Raw genomic sequence first — 19608 nt, 5'->3', positions numbered from 1 at the left:
AGTATGTTCAGCTTTAAAAGACACTAACTCCTTTTTACCATGTCTGACAGATGTGCCTGGACCTCCAGTCAATCCAAGAGTCACAGACACAACCAAGACCACTGCCACTCTGAACTGGGGAAAACCTCTTGATAATGGTGGACTTCAAGTCACTGGATATGTGATTGAGCACAAGAAAGAAGGAACAGAAGAATGGGTGAAGGACACCCCCTCATCTCCACTCAGGATTACAGAGTTTGTTGTTCCCAATCTGGAGACTGGTGCAAAATACCACTTCAGAATTAGTGCCGTGAATGCTAAGGGAGCAGGTGAACCTGCTGAGACTCAGGAGCTGGTTGAGATTGTGGAGCGTGCAGCTGAACCTGATTTGGAGCTAGACGTTGAGCTGAGAAGAACCCTTGTCATCAGAGCTGGCTGTTCCATTCGCCTCTTTGTGCCAATCAAGGGACGCCCTTCACCTGCAGTCACTTGGACCAAGGAGGGTGGTCCTGTCCCACGTGCAGTCATTGATAGCACTGAGTCATTTACAATGCTCATCATTCCTGAGAGTTCAAGAAATGATGCAGGCAAGTATGAGCTTACCCTTGAAAACTCTGCTGGAAAGAAGAGTGCTGCAGTAAACGTGAGAGTTCTGGATTCACCTGGACCTCCACTTAACCTGAAACCACTCAAGATTGACAAGGAAAGTATCACTCTTCAGTGGGAGATGCCTCTCATTGATGGCGGAGCCAAGATCACAAACTACATTATTGAGAAGAGAGAATCAACACGCAAAGCTTTTGCTACTGCAGTTACAAGTTGCCCAACAACTTCAGTCAGGATTGACGAGCTGGGTGAAGGCTGTGAATACTACTTTAGAGTGTCTGCTGAGAATGAGTACGGCATTGGTGAGGCAGTAGAAACCATTGATCCAATTCGTGTATCCCAGGCACCAACTCCTCCTGAGAGCATCATTCCTACTGATATCACCAAGAACTCTGTGAGCCTGGCTTGGACCAAACCCAAGCACGATGGTGGAAGCAGAATTACGGGATATGTCCTTGAAGCCCAGAAGAAAGGAACTGATCAGTGGGCACATGTAACAACAGTCAAGAACATGGATTTCACAGTGAAGAATCTCAATGAGAAGGAGGAATATATTTTCCGCGTAATGGCTGTCAACCAGTCCGGTAGAAGCACTCCACGTGAGAGCAAAGCCATCGTTGTGAAGGATTCTACTTCCCTGCCTGAGTTTGACCTCCGTGGCATATGTCAAAAGACTATTATTGCCAAGGCGGGAGATGAAATCAAGGTTGAAATTCCAGTTATGGGACGTCCTAGACCAACTGTCTCTTGGCAAAAAGATGGTGCAGCTCTGAAGCTCACACAGAGAACCACTGTAGAAACTACAGCTGCTACTGTCATCCTCGGCATCAGTGAATGCACCAGAGCTGACAGTGGTGTGTTCACCATGACAGGAAAGAACATTGGTGGTTCTGTGACAGATAACATTATCGTCAAAGTACATGATGTACCTGGGCCACCCAAGGGACCAATTAAGATTGTGGAGATATCTCGCACTTATTGTGTCTTTGCATGGGACACTCCTGAGAATGACGGAGGCGTTCCAATTAACAATTACGTGGTTGAGATCAGAGATACCACTTCCCAAACATGGACAGAGCTGTCTTCCACCATCATCCGTACCATGTTCAAAGCCATTCGTTTAACCACTGGATCAGAGTACCAGTTCAGAGTAAAGGCTAAAAACAGATATGGTGTTGGCATGCCCATCACTTCAGAGGCAGTGGTGGCTGCCTATCCATTCAAAGCCCCTGGACCTCCTGGTACTCCTGGTGTTGTTGCATTTACCAAGGACTCAATAACAATTGGCTGGAATGAGCCCGTGTCAGATGGTGGAAATGAAGTCATTGGTTATCATGTTGAGAGGAAAGAAAGAAGCAGCATCATGTGGCATAAGATCAGCACAGGTCTTGTGAGAGGAAACATCTTTAAATCCACTGGTCTTGAAGATGGAGTTGCCTATGAATTCCGTGTCATGGCTGAAAATATGGCTGGAATTGGTAAGCCCAGCAAGGCCTCAGAAGCAATACTGGCCTTGGACCCTGTAGACCCACCAGGTCAGCCTCTGCCAATATTTGTCAACAAGAATGTCATCACTATTCAGTGGACAAAGCCTCAGTATGACGGTGGCTTCAAAATCACTGGTTACACAGTGGAGAAGAGAGAACTGCCTACTGGTCGCTGGATTAGAGCCAACTTCACCAATATCATTGAGACGGTTTTCACTGTCAGTGGACTGACTCAAGATGCCTCCTATGAGTTCCGTGTCATAGCCAGAAACTCGGCAGGTGCAGTGAGCGTGCCCTCCGAGCCCTCAGACCCAATTACCTGCAAAGATGACATTATTGAGCCACGCATTATGGTTGATGCCATCTTTAAGGATGTTGTTCTACTGAAGGCGGGAGAGTCTTTCAAACTTGACGCTGACATTGCAGGTCAACCAACCCCATCTATGGTTTGGACCAAGAACGGAAAGGAGGTTGAGAACACAATGAAACTGGAGGTTAGGTTCACGGAACTGACAACCATTCTGACCAACAAGGACTCCATCAGATCAGATGGAGGAGAATTTGTTCTGACTGCCACTAATGTTGGTGGATTTGCTAAGCACATCTTTAATGTTAAAGTGCTTGACAGACCTGGACCACCAGTTGGACCTCTTAAGGTGTCTGATGTCACAGCTGACAACTGTGTAATCACATGGGCTCCACCTGCAGATGATGGCGGTGCCAAGATTGAAGGATATGTGATTGAGAAGCGTGAGTCAAGCAGACTAGTTTGGACCAATGTGGTTTCAGACCTGCAAGTTACACAATACAAGGTGACTAAGTTGCTCAAAGGAAATGAATACATATTCAGAGTTATGGCAGTCAACAAATATGGACTTGGAGAGTCTCTTGAGTCAGAACCCACAATTGCAGACAACCCGTATGTGGTTCCAGATCCCCCAGTGAATCCTGAGGTGACAGCTATCACTAAAGATTCAATGGTTCTTATGTGGCAAGCACCTACGAATGATGGTGGAACTCCTATTACCAACTATAACATTGAAAGGAAAGACAGAATCGGCCTCCGCTGGGTCAAATGTAATAAGAGGAAGGTTAAAGATCTACAGTTCAAGGCTACAGGCCTTGTTGTTGGACATGAATATGAATTCAGAGTAATTGCTGAGAATGCTGCCGGAGTGAGTGCGCCAAGTGTCTCGAGTCCATTCTACAAAGCTACTGATGGACTGTACAAGCCAGGGGCACCATGCAACCCAAGAATCTTGGACACAACCAAGTCCTCAATTACTGTTGCCTGGAACAAACCTGTCTATGATGGTGGCTCCAACATCACTGGTTACATTATTGAGACCTGCATCCCATCTGAAAAGGAGGAAGAGGAAGAATGGACCATTGCGACGCCCAAAGAAGGACTCCTTGCTACCTCGTTCACAATTATTAATCTGAAGGAGAACCAGGAGTACAAGATTAACATATCTGCTATCAACAGTGAGGGAGTTGGAGAGGCAGCATCTGTTCCTGGCAATCCCAAAGCAGAGGACAGGATCCTCCCACCTGAGATTGATTTGGATGCTGAGCTCCGCAAGGTTATCAGTCTTAGAGCTTGCTGCTCACTCAGACTGTTTGTGCCTATCAGAGGCAGACCAGCTCCTCAGGCTAAATGGACCAAAGGAGATGGCGAACCTGTTGAGAGGGCAACCATTGACAGCACAACATCCTACACATCACTTGTAATTGAAAATGTCAACAGATTTGACAGTGGAAAGTATAATCTTACAGTTGAAAACAGCTCTGGCTCTAAGACAGTTACAGTCCAAGTCAGGGTGCTTGATACACCAAGTGCCCCACAGAATCTGAAGATTACTGCTGTAACAAATGAAGCTGTCACTCTGACTTGGGATCCACCTGTGAATGATGGAGGAGTTAAGATCAAGAACTACATTGTTGAAAAACGTGAGTCCACAAGGAAAGCGTATGCCACAGTTAGTTCTAACTGTCATCACACCACGTTCACAGTTGACCAGCTCCTGGAAGGATGTAACTATTACTTCAGAGTTTTGGCTGAGAATGAATATGGCATTGGTCTGCCCATTGAGACTGGCGAATCAGTTAAAGTGTCTGATAAACCACAGCCACCAGGCAAAGTCACTCTCAAGGATGTTACCAAGAACAGCGTTACCCTCACTTGGGAGAAACCAGAGCATGATGGTGGCAGCAGAGTGGGCTGTTATGTTGTTGAAATCCAGCCTAAGGGTGTTGATAAGTGGACCCAGGCTGTGATTGTAAAGGAAACAGAAGCTACTATTAGTGGACTCAATGCAGGTGAAGAATACATGTTCCGTGTAGCAGCAAGAAATGAGAAGGGAACAAGTGACCCACGTCAAATCGGGGTGCCTGTGATCGTTAAAGAACTTGTGATTGCACCTGTTGCTAAGATGTTGTTCAACACATTCAGTGTGTTAGCAGGAGAAGACCTCGAAGTGGGCGTTCCTTATGTTGCACGTCCCAAAGCAGCTGTCGCCTGGGTAAAAGATGGTGAGCCTCTGAAGAGAACAACCAGAGTAAACTATGGTGCCACAGACACAATGCTGAGCCTCAAAATAAAAGAGGCTGTTAAAGATGATGTTGGACAGTATCGTATTACTCTTAGCAACACAGCAGGAGAGACAACAGCAGACATTGGCATTGTTGTTCTTGACAAACCCAGCCAGCCAAGTGGTCCAGTTAAGGTTGAGGAGGTCACTTCTGACAGTGTAACCATCTCATGGAACCCACCAGAGTATGACGGTGGTTGCACCATCAAACACTATATTGTGGAAAAGAGAGACACATCCACAACTACCTGGATGGTTGTAGCTGCCAATGTTGCAAGGACCAAAATTAAGGCTGGCAGGCTGAAGACTGGCTCTGAGTATCAGTTTAGAATTACAGCAGAAAACAGATATGGAAAAGGCCCAGCTCTCCAATCAGAATGTATTGTGGCTCAGTACCCATACAAGCTTCCAGGACCCCCAGGAACACCATCCATTGCAGCCTGCACCAAGGACAGCATGGTAGTCACTTGGAATGAACCTGTGAATGATGGTGGAAGCACTGTCTTGGGCTACCATCTTGAACGCAAAGAGAGAAACAGTATCCTGTGGGTAAAACTTAACAAATCTCTTATTACTGACCAAACCTTCAAGACCGCTGGTCTGGAACCAGGAATGGAGTATGAATACAGAGTTTATGCTGAAAACATTGTTGGAATTGGCAAAGCCAGCAAAGTGTCTGAGGGACGTATTGCTAGAGATCCTTGTGATCCTCCTGGCACCCCAGAGGCAACAAAGATCACTAAGGACTCTGTGACCATTGTTTGGACCAAGCCTGAGTATGACGGTGGTGCAAAGGTTACAGGCTACATTGTGGAAAAGAAGGACCTTCCTGAAGGACGTTGGGTGAAGGCTAATTTCACTAACGTCATTGAGACAGAATATGTTGCTACTGGACTTGTGCAGGACAATCAGTACGAGTTCCGTGTCATTGCCAGAAATGCTGCTGGTGTTTTCAGTATCCCCTCTTACAGCACTGGTCCCATCACTGCCAGGGATGAGATTGAGCCACCACGCATCAGCATTGACCCAGAGTACTCACAAACCATTGTGGTTAATGCTGGAGACAACTTCAAAATCGATGCAGATGTTCATGGTAAACCACTGCCCTCTATCCACTGGATAAAGGGAGACCAAGAACTAGGCAACACTATACATAGAGAGATTAAAAACACACCCACCAAAGCTTACATATCTTTCAAGGAAGCTAAACTTTCTGATGGAGGCCAATATACTCTGCTACTGAAAAATCCAGGAGGAGAAAAGGCAGTACAGGTCAATGTGGTTGTTCTAGATAAACCTGGAGAACCACAGGGACCTCTTGTTGTTACAGGGATAACCAAAGACAGATGCTGTCTTGCATGGAAACCACCACTACAAGATGGTGGCAGCAAGATCTCTCACTACATTGTGGAGAGGAGAGAGACAAGCAGACTAGTCTGGACTGTTGTTGACCTAGAAGTGAAAAATACTTGTTTAAAGGTTACCAAGCTCCTGGAGGGTAATGAGTACATCTTCAGAGTCCACGCTGTCAACCACTTTGGAGTGGGTGCACCACTTGAGTCTGCTGCTGTCATAATCAAAGATCCATATATGCCCCCTGGAACACCCAAGAGCTTAGAGGTTTCCGATATTAGAAAGGATTCAATGGTGCTCACCTGGGAGGCTCCTTCTGAAGATGGAGGCAGTCCTATCACTGGGTACATCATTGAGAAACATGACAAAGAAGGCGTAAGATGGACCAGATGCAACAGGAAAACAGTCACTGATTTGACTTTCAGGGTCACTGGACTCCTGGAAAGCCATATTTACGAATTCAGAGTTGCGGCTGAGAATGCTGTTGGAGTTGGGGAGCCAAGTTCCCCAACTGTATTCTACAAAGCTCTCGATCCCATCTTTAGGCCTGGCCCACCACACAATCCAAGGGTGACCGACACAACTAAAACGTCTGTATTCCTGTCATGGGGCAAGCCCGCATGTGACGGAGGCTGTGAGATTCAGGGATACATTGTTGAATGCTGCACTACCACAGAGCCAGCAGTGCCAGCTGAGGCCCCAGCTGAAGCACCAGCTGTAGAGGCAGCTGCCACAGATGCACCTGCTGAGGAATGGATAATGTGCACACCACCAACAGGTGTCAAGAAGACTAAGTTTGAAGTTTCTAACCTGAAGGAAAACCAAGCATACAAGTTTAGAGTCTGTGCTATCAACAAAGTTGGAGTTGGCGAGCATGCTGATGTCTCTGGAGCTGTTGTTGCTCAGGATAGGGCAGAAGAGCCAGACCTCGACATTGATCCGGAACTGAGAAAGATCGTGACCATTAAAGCTGGAGCTTCCCTCAGACTGTTTATTCCCATCAAAGGAAGGCCCACTCCTACCATCAAGTGGGACAAAGATGAAGCTGCACTTAAGGAGACTGCTCAAGTCGAGGTGACCAGTAGTTACACATCCCTTGTAATTGACAAATTGAGCAGAAATGACAGTGGGAAATACAATCTCACTGCAGAGAACTCCAGTGGAACCAAATCTGCATTTGTTGTTGTCCGTGTTCTTGACACACCTAGTGCTCCTGTTGACCTGAAAGTGAAAGAAATCACAAATGAGTCAGTGACACTGGCATGGGAACCACCTGCATTGGATGGTGGGTCCAAGATCAAGAACTACATTGTGGAAAAGAGAGAAAGCACACGTAAAACATATGCAGCTGTTGTGACAAATTGTCATGCTCTTTCATGGAAGGTTGAACCACTCCAGGAGGGTTGTAGTTACTACTTCAGAGTACTTGCTGAGAATGCACATGGTGTTGGCCTGCCTGCAGCAACTGCTGACCCTCTTAAAGTCTCAGAGGTGCCCCAGTCTCCAAAGAACTTGATTATTACAGACCAAACCAAAACAAGTATCTCTTTGGCCTGGGAAAAGCCTGAGTATGATGGTGGTAGCAGAGTCATTCAGTACCTGCTTGAGGTGCAGCTTAAGGGCCAAGAGAAGTGGTCTGGTGTTAACACATTTAAGACAATGGAAGCAACTGTGTCCAACCTGAACCCAGGAGAGGAGTACGTGTTTAGAGTTACAGCAATCAACGATAAGGGAAAGAGTGACCCCAAAGTCCTGGCTAGTCCAGTGATGACCAAGGACTTAGTCTTTGAGCCAGATGTCCGACCAGCATTCAGCAGCTACAGTGTCCGTGTGGGTAAAGACCTGAACATTGGCATTCCCATCTTTGGACGGCCTAAACCGTCAGTCGCATGGACTAAGGATGGAGCTCCTTTGAAGTTCACTACCAGAGTCATCACGCTCACCACACCAACACTCACAACACTTAGCATTAAGGAGGCAGCAGGTGATGATGGAGGCATGTATGGTATAACTGCTTCTAACTCAGCTGGAAAGAAGGACACAACAGTTGAAGTCATCGTACTTGACAAACCTGGCCCTCCATCTGGCCCTGTGAGGTTCAATGAAGTCACCACACAGAGTGTCACTATTTCGTGGGACCCACCAAAACACAATGGTGGCTGCCAGATTTCAAACTACATCGTACAGAAGAGAGACACCACTTCAACAACATGGGAAAATGTCAGCATCAACTGTGCCAGAACCACCATCAAAATACCGAGACTGAAGACTGGAGCTGAGTACCAGTTCAGGATCATTGCTCAGAACCGCTATGGCAAGAGTCATGGTCTGGATTCATCTGCCGTGGTCGCTCAGTATCCATACAGAGAGCCAGGCCCACCAGGAACTCCTTTCATCTCTTCTCTCTCCAGGGACCACCAGATTGTTGAGTGGCATGAGCCCGTCTCAGATGGAGGCAGCACTGTTCTTGGCTACCATCTTGAAAGAAAAGAGAGGAATAGCATTCTCTGGGTCAAGATCAACAAGACACTTATTCACGAGACTATTTTCAAGAGTCATCCCTTGGAAGAGGGTATTGAATATGAATACAGGGTTTATGCTGAAAATATTGTTGGCATTGGCAGGAGCAGCAAGGTCTCAGAGGGCTGTGTTGCCCGTGACCCATGTGATCCTCCTGGCACACCAGAGGCCATCCATGTCAACAAAGATACCATTACCATTCAGTGGACTAAACCAGAGTATGATGGTGGCAGTAACATAACTGGCTATACTGTGGAGAAGCGTGATTTGCCAGAGGGCAGATGGGTTAGGGCGAACTTCACTAATGTTATTGAGACCCAGTTCACTGTCACAGGTCTGACTGAGAATGCACAGTATGACTTCAGAGTCATCGCTAAAAATGCTGTCGGCACCATCAGCAAGCCATCTTACAACAGTGGACCAATCACTGCAAGTGATAATGTGGAGGCACCCAAATTCTCCATCGATCCTGCATTCACCAAGACCATTACCATTAATGCTGGAGAGACATTCAAGCTAGATGCTGATGTTCATGGCAAGCCACTGCCCACAATCCAGTGGTTCAAGGATGAAAAACCAGTCGAGAATACTCTCAGACTAGAGATCAAAAACACAGAAAATCATGCAATGATTATCATCAAAGACTCTGTTAGAATTGATGGTGGAATTTACACACTCCAGCTGACAAATCAGGCAGGCAGTGAAACTGTTCCATTCAAGGTTGTGGTCCTGGACAAGCCTAGCCCATGTGAAGGACCCCTCCATGTTACTGGAGTAGCTGAAGATAGATGCACTCTGGCATGGCGTGCCCCTCTACATGATGGAGGTAGTCCTATTAAACACTATGTCATTGAGAGAAGAGAGACCAGTCGTCTAGCATGGACTGTTGTTTCTAATAAATGTGACACCACATGCTACAAAGTCACCAAATTACTGGAAGGCAATGAGTATATATTCCGTGTCACAGCAGTTAACAGCTATGGTGTAAGTGAGCCACTGGAGTCTGCAGGAGTGATTATGAAGACTCCATTTGTTCCTCCTGGTCCACCTCACATTGAGGATGTATCCAACATTGCCCATGATGGCATGACCGTCACTTGGTCAGCCCCTGAGCATGACGGTGGCAGTGAGATTATCGGTTACATTCTTGAAAAGAGGGACAGAACTGGAATCAAATGGACCAGATGTAACAGACAGCGGGTCACTGACCTCTCCTTTAGAGCTACAGGCCTAACCACTGGCCATGAATATGAGTTCAGAGCGTCCGCTGAGAATGTGGTTGGAGCGGGAGAGCCAAGCCTTCCAAGTCCATACTACAAGGCCTCTGATCCCAAGTACAAACCTGGTGCTCCAGCATATGTGAATGTTATCGACTCCACAAAGAGCTCTATTACAATGTCATGGGGTAAGCCACTGTCTGATGGTGGCAGTGCCATTCAAGGATACATTGTTGAAGTCTGCAAGGCTGAGGAGGAGGAATGGACCATGGTTACTCCCCCTACTGGCCTACGTGTCAACAAGTATGAAATTACCAAACTTACTGAAGGTCAAGAGTACAAGATCCAGGTGTGTGCACTGAACAAACTGGGAGTTGGTGAGCCAGCAGCTCTCTCTGGAACATCTAAACCAGAGGAAAGGGTTGAACCACCACAGATCCACCTTGACTCTGAGCTGAGAAAGGGCATCACTGTGAAAGCTGGTGGATCTGTTAGAATTCATATTCCATTCAAGGGCAGGCCAACACCTGAGATCAAGTGGACTAAGGATGAGGGAGACCTGACAGAAAAGGCAGTAGTTGAAAAAGCTCTCAACTTCACACACCTGTCCATTGACTCATGTGACAGGGGTGACTCAGGAAAATACACCCTGAGTCTAACAAATAGCAGTGGCTCTGTTTCTGAATTTGTTGTTGTCAAAGTCCTGGATACACCTGGAGCCCCGCAGAACCTTGTGGTTAAAGATGTCAAAAAGGACTCTGTCACCCTTGTATGGGATGCCCCACTGATTGATGGAGGTTCCAAAGTCAAGAATTATGTTATTGACAAACGTGAATCAACCAGGAAGGCATATGCAAATGTATCCACAAAATGCTCCAAGACAACATTCAAAGTTGAGAACTTGATTGAAGGTGCTATGTACTACTTCAGAGTCATGGCTGAGAATGAATATGGAATTGGCCAGGGTGTTGAGACAAAGACGGCTTCTAAGGCCTCCGAGGTACCACTGCCTGTTGGAAAAGTCTTCCTCACTGATGTCACCAAGGCAAGTGCCTCTCTGGCTTGGGAGAAACCACAGCATGATGGAGGCAGTAGAATCGGTGGCTACCTAATTGAGATGCAGCCGAAGGGTACAGATAAGTGGGGAGTTGCAACAAACACAAAGACATGTGAGGGCACTGTCACAGGCCTCACAGGTGGAACAGAATACCTATTCCGTATCATTGCTTATAATGAGAAAGGAAAGAGTGAACCAAAGGCACTTGCTGCCCCCGTTGTTGCCAGTGACATGACCATAGAGCCAAGCATTAAGATGCAATTCAAAACTTACAGTGTATTAGCTGGAAAAGATCTGAAGTTGGAGTTCCCTGTGCTTGGCAGGCCCAAACCTAAAGTCTCTTGGGCCAAGGATGGTCAGCCTTTGAAGGTGACATCTAGAGTTAATGTGGCAAACACCCCAACAACAACTGGAATTCAAATTACTGAGGCATGCAAGGAGGACTTTAGCAAATACTCCATTACAGCAACCAATAATGCTGGCACAGTCACTGAAGATGTGACCATCATTGTCCTCGACAAGCCTGGTCCACCCACAGGTCCAGTCAAGGTTGTTGAAGTGAGCAACAACTTTGTCCACCTCTCCTGGGAGCCTCCAGCTTACACGGGTGGATGCCAGGTAAAGAACTATATAGTGGAGAAGAGAGACACCACCACCACAGCATGGCAGCCAGTCACCACACAGCTTGCCAGAACAGCATTCAAGGTCACCAAGCTGAAGACTGGTGCAGAATACCAGTTCAGAATCATAGCCGAAAACAGATACGGAAAGGGTGCTCCTCTGGACTCCAAGGCCATTGTTGTGCAATATCCATACAAACAACCAGGGCCTCCAGGAACACCATATATCAAATCTGCGACTAAGGAAATGATGATCATTGAATGGAACGAGCCTGTTAATGACGGTGGAAGTGCAGTTATTGGTTACCATCTGGAAAGCAAGGAGAGAAGCAGCATCCTGTGGAACAAACTGAACAAGACCCTCATCACTGATACTATGTTCAAGATATGCAATCTTGACGAAGGTGTTGGGTATGAATTCAGAGTCTATGCTGAAAATATTGTCGGCATTGGCAGATGCAGTAAAGTGTCTGAGTCCTTTGTTGCTCGTGACCCATGTGATCCTCCTGGTGCTCCTGAAGCAGCATCTATTTCTAAGAACCTAATCAAGATTCAGTGGACCAAGCCTCAGTATGATGGTGGTAGCAAAGTGAATGGATATATTGTGGAAAGGAAAGATGTTTCTTCCCCTGATGTGCGCTGGGTAAGAACTAACTTCACCAATATAATTGAGACTGAGTATACTGTCACTGGTCTGACAGAGAATGAGCAATATGAATTCAGAGTTATTGCAAGAAATGCAGCTGGAGTCTTCAGCCCGCCATCCGATAGCTCTGGACCCATTACTGCTACTGATGAAATTGAACCACCAAGGGCCTCAATGGATCCCAAATACAAGGATGTCATTGTTGTCAATGCTGGAGAAAACTTGCTTCTTGATGCAGATATCTATGGAAAACCAATTCCTGAAGTTGTCTGGCTAAAAGAGGGGAAGGAGATGGACAGAGTTCTGCGCATTGAAGTGAAAACTACACAGAAATGTGCAGCCATGACTATTAAAGATGTAACCAAGCTTGACAGTGGCCACTATGACCTTGTCCTTAAAAATCTGGGTGGTACAAAAACCATTCCCATAACGGTCAAAGTCCTTGATAAACCAGGTCCACCCACTGGACCGCTGAAGGTAACAGGAATCATGGCTGACAGGTGCATCCTTTCCTGGTCTGAGCCAACTCTGGATGGTGGGGCTAGTATCTCTCACTATGTCTTGGAGAAGAGAGAGACCAGCAGGTTGTCCTGGACCATGGCTGCATCAGATATCAAAACTCTGTACTATAAACTGAAAAATTTGCTCCCTGGAGATGAATACATTTTCAGAGTCAAGGCAGTCAACAAATATGGTGTTGGCGATTATCTTGAGAGTGAACCCATCATTGCACGCAATCCTTACAAGCCACCTAGTGCTCCTGGAAGTCCAGAAGCAAGTCAGATCACAAAGGACTCTATGGTTCTATCATGGTCCCCTCCAGAAATGACGGGTGGGGCTGACATTCAAGGATACCACCTTGAAAAACGTGACAAAGACAGTGTAAGATGGACAAAATGCAACAGACAAAAGCTGACTGACTGCCACTTTAACGTCACAGGTCTGATGACAGACCACTTCTATGAATTCCGTGTTTCTGCCGAGAATGAGGTTGGAATTGGAGATCTCAGCGAACTGTCCCTATTCTACAGAGCTTGTGATGCCACAACACCACCTGGACCTCCACACCATCCCAAGGTGACAGATTACACAAAGAGTTCTGTATCTTTGTCCTGGAGCAAACCTGACTTCGATGGCGGTGCCTACATTAAGGGCTACATTATTGAAATGAGAGAGTATACACCAGTGCCTGAAGCAACTGAGGAGGCTGAAGTAGCACCAGCAGTAGAGCCACCAGTTGAGAAAGAATGGACCATGTGCACTCCACCCGCTGGCATTCAAGCCACTAAACTCACTATCACAGACCTGAAGGAGGGTGGAGAGTACCAGTTCCGTGTCTGTGCTATCAACTCTGAGGGAGTTGGAGAGGCCGCTAATGTCCACAGCACTGTGGTTACTTCTGACAGGGTAGAAGCACCAGAGATTGAGCTGGATGCCGATCTCAGAAAGGTGGTATCTGTCCGTGCAGGTGGGACTCTGCGCCTGTTTGTCACCATCAGAGGAAGACCTGAACCTGCTGTGAAATGGGAGAAGGTTGAGGGTAATCTCACAGATCGTGCTGCAATCGACACCACCAGTTCTTATACCATGCTTGTCATTGATAATGTTAACCGCTTTGACAGTGGCAAATACTCGCTAACACTGGAGAACAGCAGTGGTTCAAAGTCTGCTATTGTTGCAGTGAGAATTTTGGATACACCAAGTGCACCACAAAACTTTGCTGTGAGGGAGCTCAAGAAGGATTCAGTGACTCTTGCTTGGGATGCACCACTAACTGATGGTGGGTCTAAAATCACAAACTTCATTGTAGAGAAGAGAGAATCTGTCAGGAAGGCCTATACTACTGTCACCAGCAACTGCACAGCCAGCTCATTCAAGATTGAAGAGCTGCCTGAGGGTGGCACTTTCTACTTCAGAGTCTGTGCTGTCAATGAGTATGGTCAGGGACAGATGGTTGAAACCAAAGAAATCAAAGTGTCTGAGGTACCTCTGCCACCAAGCAAGGTCACCCTTGTAGATTTGACAAAGACCAGCGTTTCATTGGCATGGAGCAAACCTGCGCATGATGGTGGAAGCAAAATAATGTGCTACAATGTAGAATTTAAGCCTAAGAGTGGAGATAAGTGGGGTACAGCATGCACAGTCAAGGTGCCTGAAGCAACTATTCCTAATCTGACGCCTAATGAATCCTACTTGTTCAGAGTTCTTGCAATCAATGAGAAGGGAAAGAGTGAGCCAAAGGATCTTGGCCTACCTGTAGTAGCAAAGGATGTTGCGATTGAACCATCTCTCAACTTACTGTTTAACACATACAGTGTGAAGGCTGGAGATGACCTCACTGTTGAGGTTCCAGTAAGAGGCAGGCCAAAGCCTGTTGTATCCTGGAAGAAGGATGGCCTTCCTTTGAAACAAACATCATCAGTGACCATCTTAAACACTGCAACCTCATCTAAGATTATCATCAAAGAGGCTGCCAGAGAACATGTTGGCAAGTATGAGATCACCTTGGCCAACACAGGAGGGACCGTCACAGCACATATTGGAGTTGTTGTCCTTGATAAACCAGGTCCACCTAAAGCTTTTAAGGTGGATGCTGTGACCTCAGACAGCATTACACTGTCTTGGTCTCCACCAGATTATGATGGTGGCTGCTCCATCAGTAACTACATTGTAGAGAAGAGAGACACAAACTCACAAGAATGGCAAATGGTAGCAGGTAATGTTGCCAGGACATCTTTTAAGGCTGCCCGCCTAACACATGGAGCAGAATACCAATTCCGCATCTATGCAGTCAACCGTTATGGAAAGAGTACATATCTGGATTCACCTGGAATCACTGCTCAATACACCTTCAAACAACCTGGACCTCCTTCCACACCTATAGTGAAGTTGGCCACAAAGTCTTACATGTTGGTGACATGGAATGAGCCAGTCAATGATGGTGGAAGCGCTGTTCTGGGCTACCATCTGGAAAGAAAGGAGCGCTCTAGCATTCTTTGGACAAAAATGAATAGAGGAATGATCAAAGATACAGAATACAAAGTTAATGGAATTGAAGAGGGCATGATATATGAATACCGTGTCTATGCTGAAAATATTGCTGGTATCGGTAAAAGCAGCAAGGCCTGTGAAGGTGTAGCAGCCAGAGATCCATGTGATCCTCCTGGCACACCTGTGGTCACTGCTGTTACCAGGACATCGGTCTCCTTGTCTTGGGATAAACCAGAGTATGATGGTGGAGCTAAAGTTTCTGGCTACATCGTGGAACGCAGAGACCTTCCTGAGGGACGCTGGACAAGGTGCAACTTCACCAATGTGCCTGAGACCCACTATGATGTGACAGGCCTTACAGAGAACAGCCAGTATGACTTCCGTGTCATTGCTAAGAATGCAGCTGGATTGTTCAGTCAAGCATCTTACAACACAGGCCCCATCACTGTCAAGGATGATGTAGATCCACCACGCATCATGATGGATGTTAAGTTCAGAGAGACACTGCTTGTAAAGGCAGGAGAAACTCTAAAGATTAATGCTGACCTTGCTGGACGCCCTGCCCCTGTCATTTCCTGGACCAAAGATGGCAAAGAGATTGAGCTGAGAGCCAGAATCCAGATTGTTTCAACAGATACCAGCACTTCTGTCATTGTGAAGGACTGCATCAGAAGAGATTCTGGACAGTATGCCCTGACTCTACAGAATATTGCAGGAACAGTTACCATGCCAATTAACTGCACGATTCTAGATAAGCCAGGACCCTCAGCAGGACCTCTGCAGATCACAGGTCTCACAGCCACCGAGTGCACTCTGTCATGGGGCACTCCTCAGGAAACTGGTGGTGCTGATATCACACATTATGTTGTTGAGAAGCGTGAGACCAGCCGCCTGGCATGGACAATGGTGAAAGGAGATGTCACAAAAACATTCTTCAAAGTCACAGGTCTGCTCAAGGGCAATGAATATATCTTCAAGGTCTTGGCTGTCAACAAGCATGGACTTGGTGAGGCTCTGGAGAGTGATGCTGTCAAGATTACAGATCCTTACACTACTGCCACTGCTCCAACTAATGTGGATGTCACAACAATAACTGGAGATTCAATGATCCTCACCTGGTGCAAGTCAGCCAGTGATGGAGGAAGCCCCATCACTGGATATGTGATTGAGCGGCGTGAGAAGACAGGTATGCGCTGGATCCGTGTGAACAGGGATCCAGTTGTTGAATGTACCACAGTAGCAACCAAGTTGCGCAGGAGTTGCGAGTATGACTTCAGAGTCTATGCTGAAAATGCGGCTGGTCTAAGTCCTCCAAGTGAAATATCTGCATCATTCAGAGCATTAGATCCTCTGGTTGTTCCCTCTCGCCCAACCAAGCCAAAGATTGTCAGTTCAACCAAGGACAGTGTGTCCATTGTCTGGAAACCACCAACAGATGATGGTGGTGCTGCCATCCTTGGGTACACAGTAGAATACAGAGACTACATTCGCAAACCAGAGCCAGAGGGTGAGGAAGAAGAGGAAGAATATGAGGAGGAGGAGGAGGAGGAAGAGGAGTCACCTGAAGAACTGGCAAGATGGGTTGAGGCTATCCCTCTTACCAAGAGCTTAGAGTTCACAATCACTGGACTTAAGACAGATGCAGAATATGAATTCTGTGCAAAGGCAGTAAACAAAGTTGGAAGCAGTACTCGTAGCCCATATTCAGATGGAGCTGCAGCTATGGACCGAACTGCAGAGCCATCATTTGATGTTGACATTGAGATGCGTAAAGTACTTCTTGTTAAGAATGGCACAGCATTTACTCTAAATATACCATTCAAGGGCAAACCTGTGCCATCAGTGGAATGGGCCAAGGAGGGCGTTGATCTAAAGGTCAGAGGAACCATTGAATCAACAGAGTCCAGCACTTCACTTACTCTTGAGAAGGCAACCAGATATGACTCTGGAGAGTACTGCGTTACTATTGAATCACCATTGGGGAAAGCTACGTTGCCCATGGTTGTCAAGGTGCTCGACTCTCCTGGACCCCCTGTTAATGTTAAAATTTCAGCAGTGACCAGGGATTCTGCAACCCTCACTTGGGAAGCTCCAGAGAATGACGGTGGTGATGCAGTGAAGGCCTACCATGTTGAAAAACGTGAGGCCAGTAAGAAGGCCTGGGTATCTGTGACCAGCAACTGCCACGGTCTGACTTACAAGGTGGAAGACTTGCAGGAGGGTGCCATCTATTACTTCAGAGTTATTGGAGAGAATGAGTATGGAGTAGGTGTCCCACAGGAGGCCAAGGCTGGAACAAAGATTACAGGTAACATATGAAGCTTTGAAGTCTGTTCTACACACCCTGTATTATTTTGTCAAAATGTGCTTAATGAATTCTCCTACTGTCCATTGCAGAGGTACCAACTCCACCCTTGAAACTTGGAGTTGCAAATGTTACCAAAGACAGCATTACGATTGCCTGGACAAGACCAGAATATGATGGAGGCAGCAGAGTCTCTGGTTACCTGATTGATGCCCTGGAGAAGGGACAGACTAAGTGGGTGAAGTGTGCCACTGTGAAGACCATGACCCACACCATCAAGAACCTGAGGGAGTGTGCTGAGTACTTCTTCAGAGTACGAGCTGAGAACCATGCTGGACTCAGTGAACCGAAGGAGATGATTGTGCCCGTTATCGTCAAGGAAATACACGGTATTATTTTTACCTTTACTACAACATTTTATATTAGTTATGTTATTCATAGATTTTTTTTATCATCCCCAGTAAATGATAATGTAAATTAATGACGGGAACTGCAACACTTATGTCTTCAAAACTGTATATCAGAATTGGCTTTTATTGGCCAAGTATGTGTACACATAACAGGAATTTGACTTTGGTTTTCCCACTGCTCTGGTGTACCTAAACATAATCTATGTACAAAGTAAATATATATTTATGGTTACTCTTTGAAAAAACATGAAAAATGCAGTTTTATGGGGGCATTACTAATCACATTTCTTTCTTATTTTTTAAACAGAGGCTCCAGAGTTTGACCTGAAGAACTACCCTAGGAATACAGTTTATGTGAGAGCAGGATCCAACCTGACTTTTGAGATTCCTCTCACTGGCAGGCCCATGCCGAAGGTGACCATGTCAAAGAACAATGTTGTCATCAAGGGATCCAAGAGACTGCTGACAGAAGTGACTCCAGACAGCTTAATCATCACCCTTAATGAAAGCATTTCAAGTGACGCTGGCAAATATGAAGTCACCGCCTCAAATGCAGGAGGTACCACCAAGATATTCATCAGCTTCGTTGTGCTCGACAGACCAGAACCTCCTGTTGGTCCGGTCGAGACTGGAGAAGTCGGAGAGACCACAGTACGTCTGAAATGGGCTCCTCCAGAGTATGACGGTGGCAGTCCTGTTACCAACTACATTGTTCTGAAGCGTGAAACTAGCACTCCTACCTGGGCAGAGGTGGCCACTAACGTTGCCAGATGCTTGATTAAAGTGACTAAGCTGACCAAGGGAGAGGAGTATCAGTTCAGAATCAAAGCTGAGAATCGCTACGGTGTCAGCAACCACATCGACAGCAAGCCAGTCATGATAAAGCTTCCATACAGTAAGTCAATGCACTTGAATTAAAAATTTCAAGATTAAGTATAGTTTTGATGCTTCTATCATTTTTTATGTTGACTAATAATTGGACAACTTGGACAAAGTGCTCAGGATTATGACTCCTTCTGAACACTAACATGAATGCTGTCCATTACAGCCATCCCTGGACCTCCATCCACGCCATGGCTTAGCTTTGTGTCTAGAGAGAGCCTGACAGTGTGCTGGAATGAGCCAGTCAATGATGGAGGAAACCCTGTGATTGGGTATCATCTCCAAATGAAGGAGAGGAGCAGCATCCTCTGGCAGAAGGTCAACAAGACAGCAATCCCAGGAAACCAGTGGCGCATCACAAACATCTGCCCTGGCCTCATCTATGAATTCAAGGTGGCAGCTGAAAATGCTGCTGGTATTGGAAAGTTGAGCAAGACCTCTGAAGAGGTGCTTGCTATTGATGCCTGCGGTAAGTATTTCCACTTTGGTTCTCTACCTCCAGTTTAAAGGGACTGGCAGCCTTAAATAATATGAGCACTTACACTAAGGAATTATTTGCTGTTGTTTCATTAAAATTACATCTTTCTCTCTTTAATGTTACAGACCCTCCAGCAAATGTCCATGTAACAGAAGTCACCAAAAACTCAGTCAGCCTGGCCTGGCAGAGGCCTCCATACGATGGTGGCAGCAAGATCACCGGTTACAGTTTGGAGAAGAGGGAAGCTCCCAATGGCAGATGGGTGAAGGCCAACTTCACAAACATCATTGAGATGGGCTTCACTGTATCTGGACTGAGTCAGGATGAGTCTTATGAGTTCAGGGTGTACGCCAGGAATGCTGTTGGGTCTGTTAGCAACCCATCTCTCACCGCTGGCCCAGTCACTTGTGTCGATGCATGTGGTGAGTTTTTGATTCACATCTTGTTTACTTTTATAGGATTTATT

The 19608-nt window shown here is 46.3% G+C and overlaps 1 protein-coding gene across 1 annotated transcript in view; it reads left to right on the top strand.

The window, feature by feature from the left end:
- Nucleotides 1-19608, top strand: part of LOC139208920 (titin-like) — a 186561-nt gene that overhangs the window by 142581 nt on the left and 24372 nt on the right. Inside the window, 5 exon segments of the mRNA XM_070838697.1 lie at nucleotides 51-17375; nucleotides 17465-17761; nucleotides 18090-18677; nucleotides 18831-19133; nucleotides 19268-19564. Of these exon segments, the coding sequence (XP_070694798.1) occupies nucleotides 51-17375; nucleotides 17465-17761; nucleotides 18090-18677; nucleotides 18831-19133; nucleotides 19268-19564 (18810 nt within the window).

This window comes from Pempheris klunzingeri, chromosome 10 (assembly GCF_042242105.1).
Source record: "Pempheris klunzingeri isolate RE-2024b chromosome 10, fPemKlu1.hap1, whole genome shotgun sequence".
In the NCBI taxonomy this organism is placed as follows: Eukaryota; Metazoa; Chordata; class Actinopteri; order Acropomatiformes; family Pempheridae; genus Pempheris; species Pempheris klunzingeri.
This window is presented reverse-complemented; position numbering and strand designations above follow the sequence as displayed.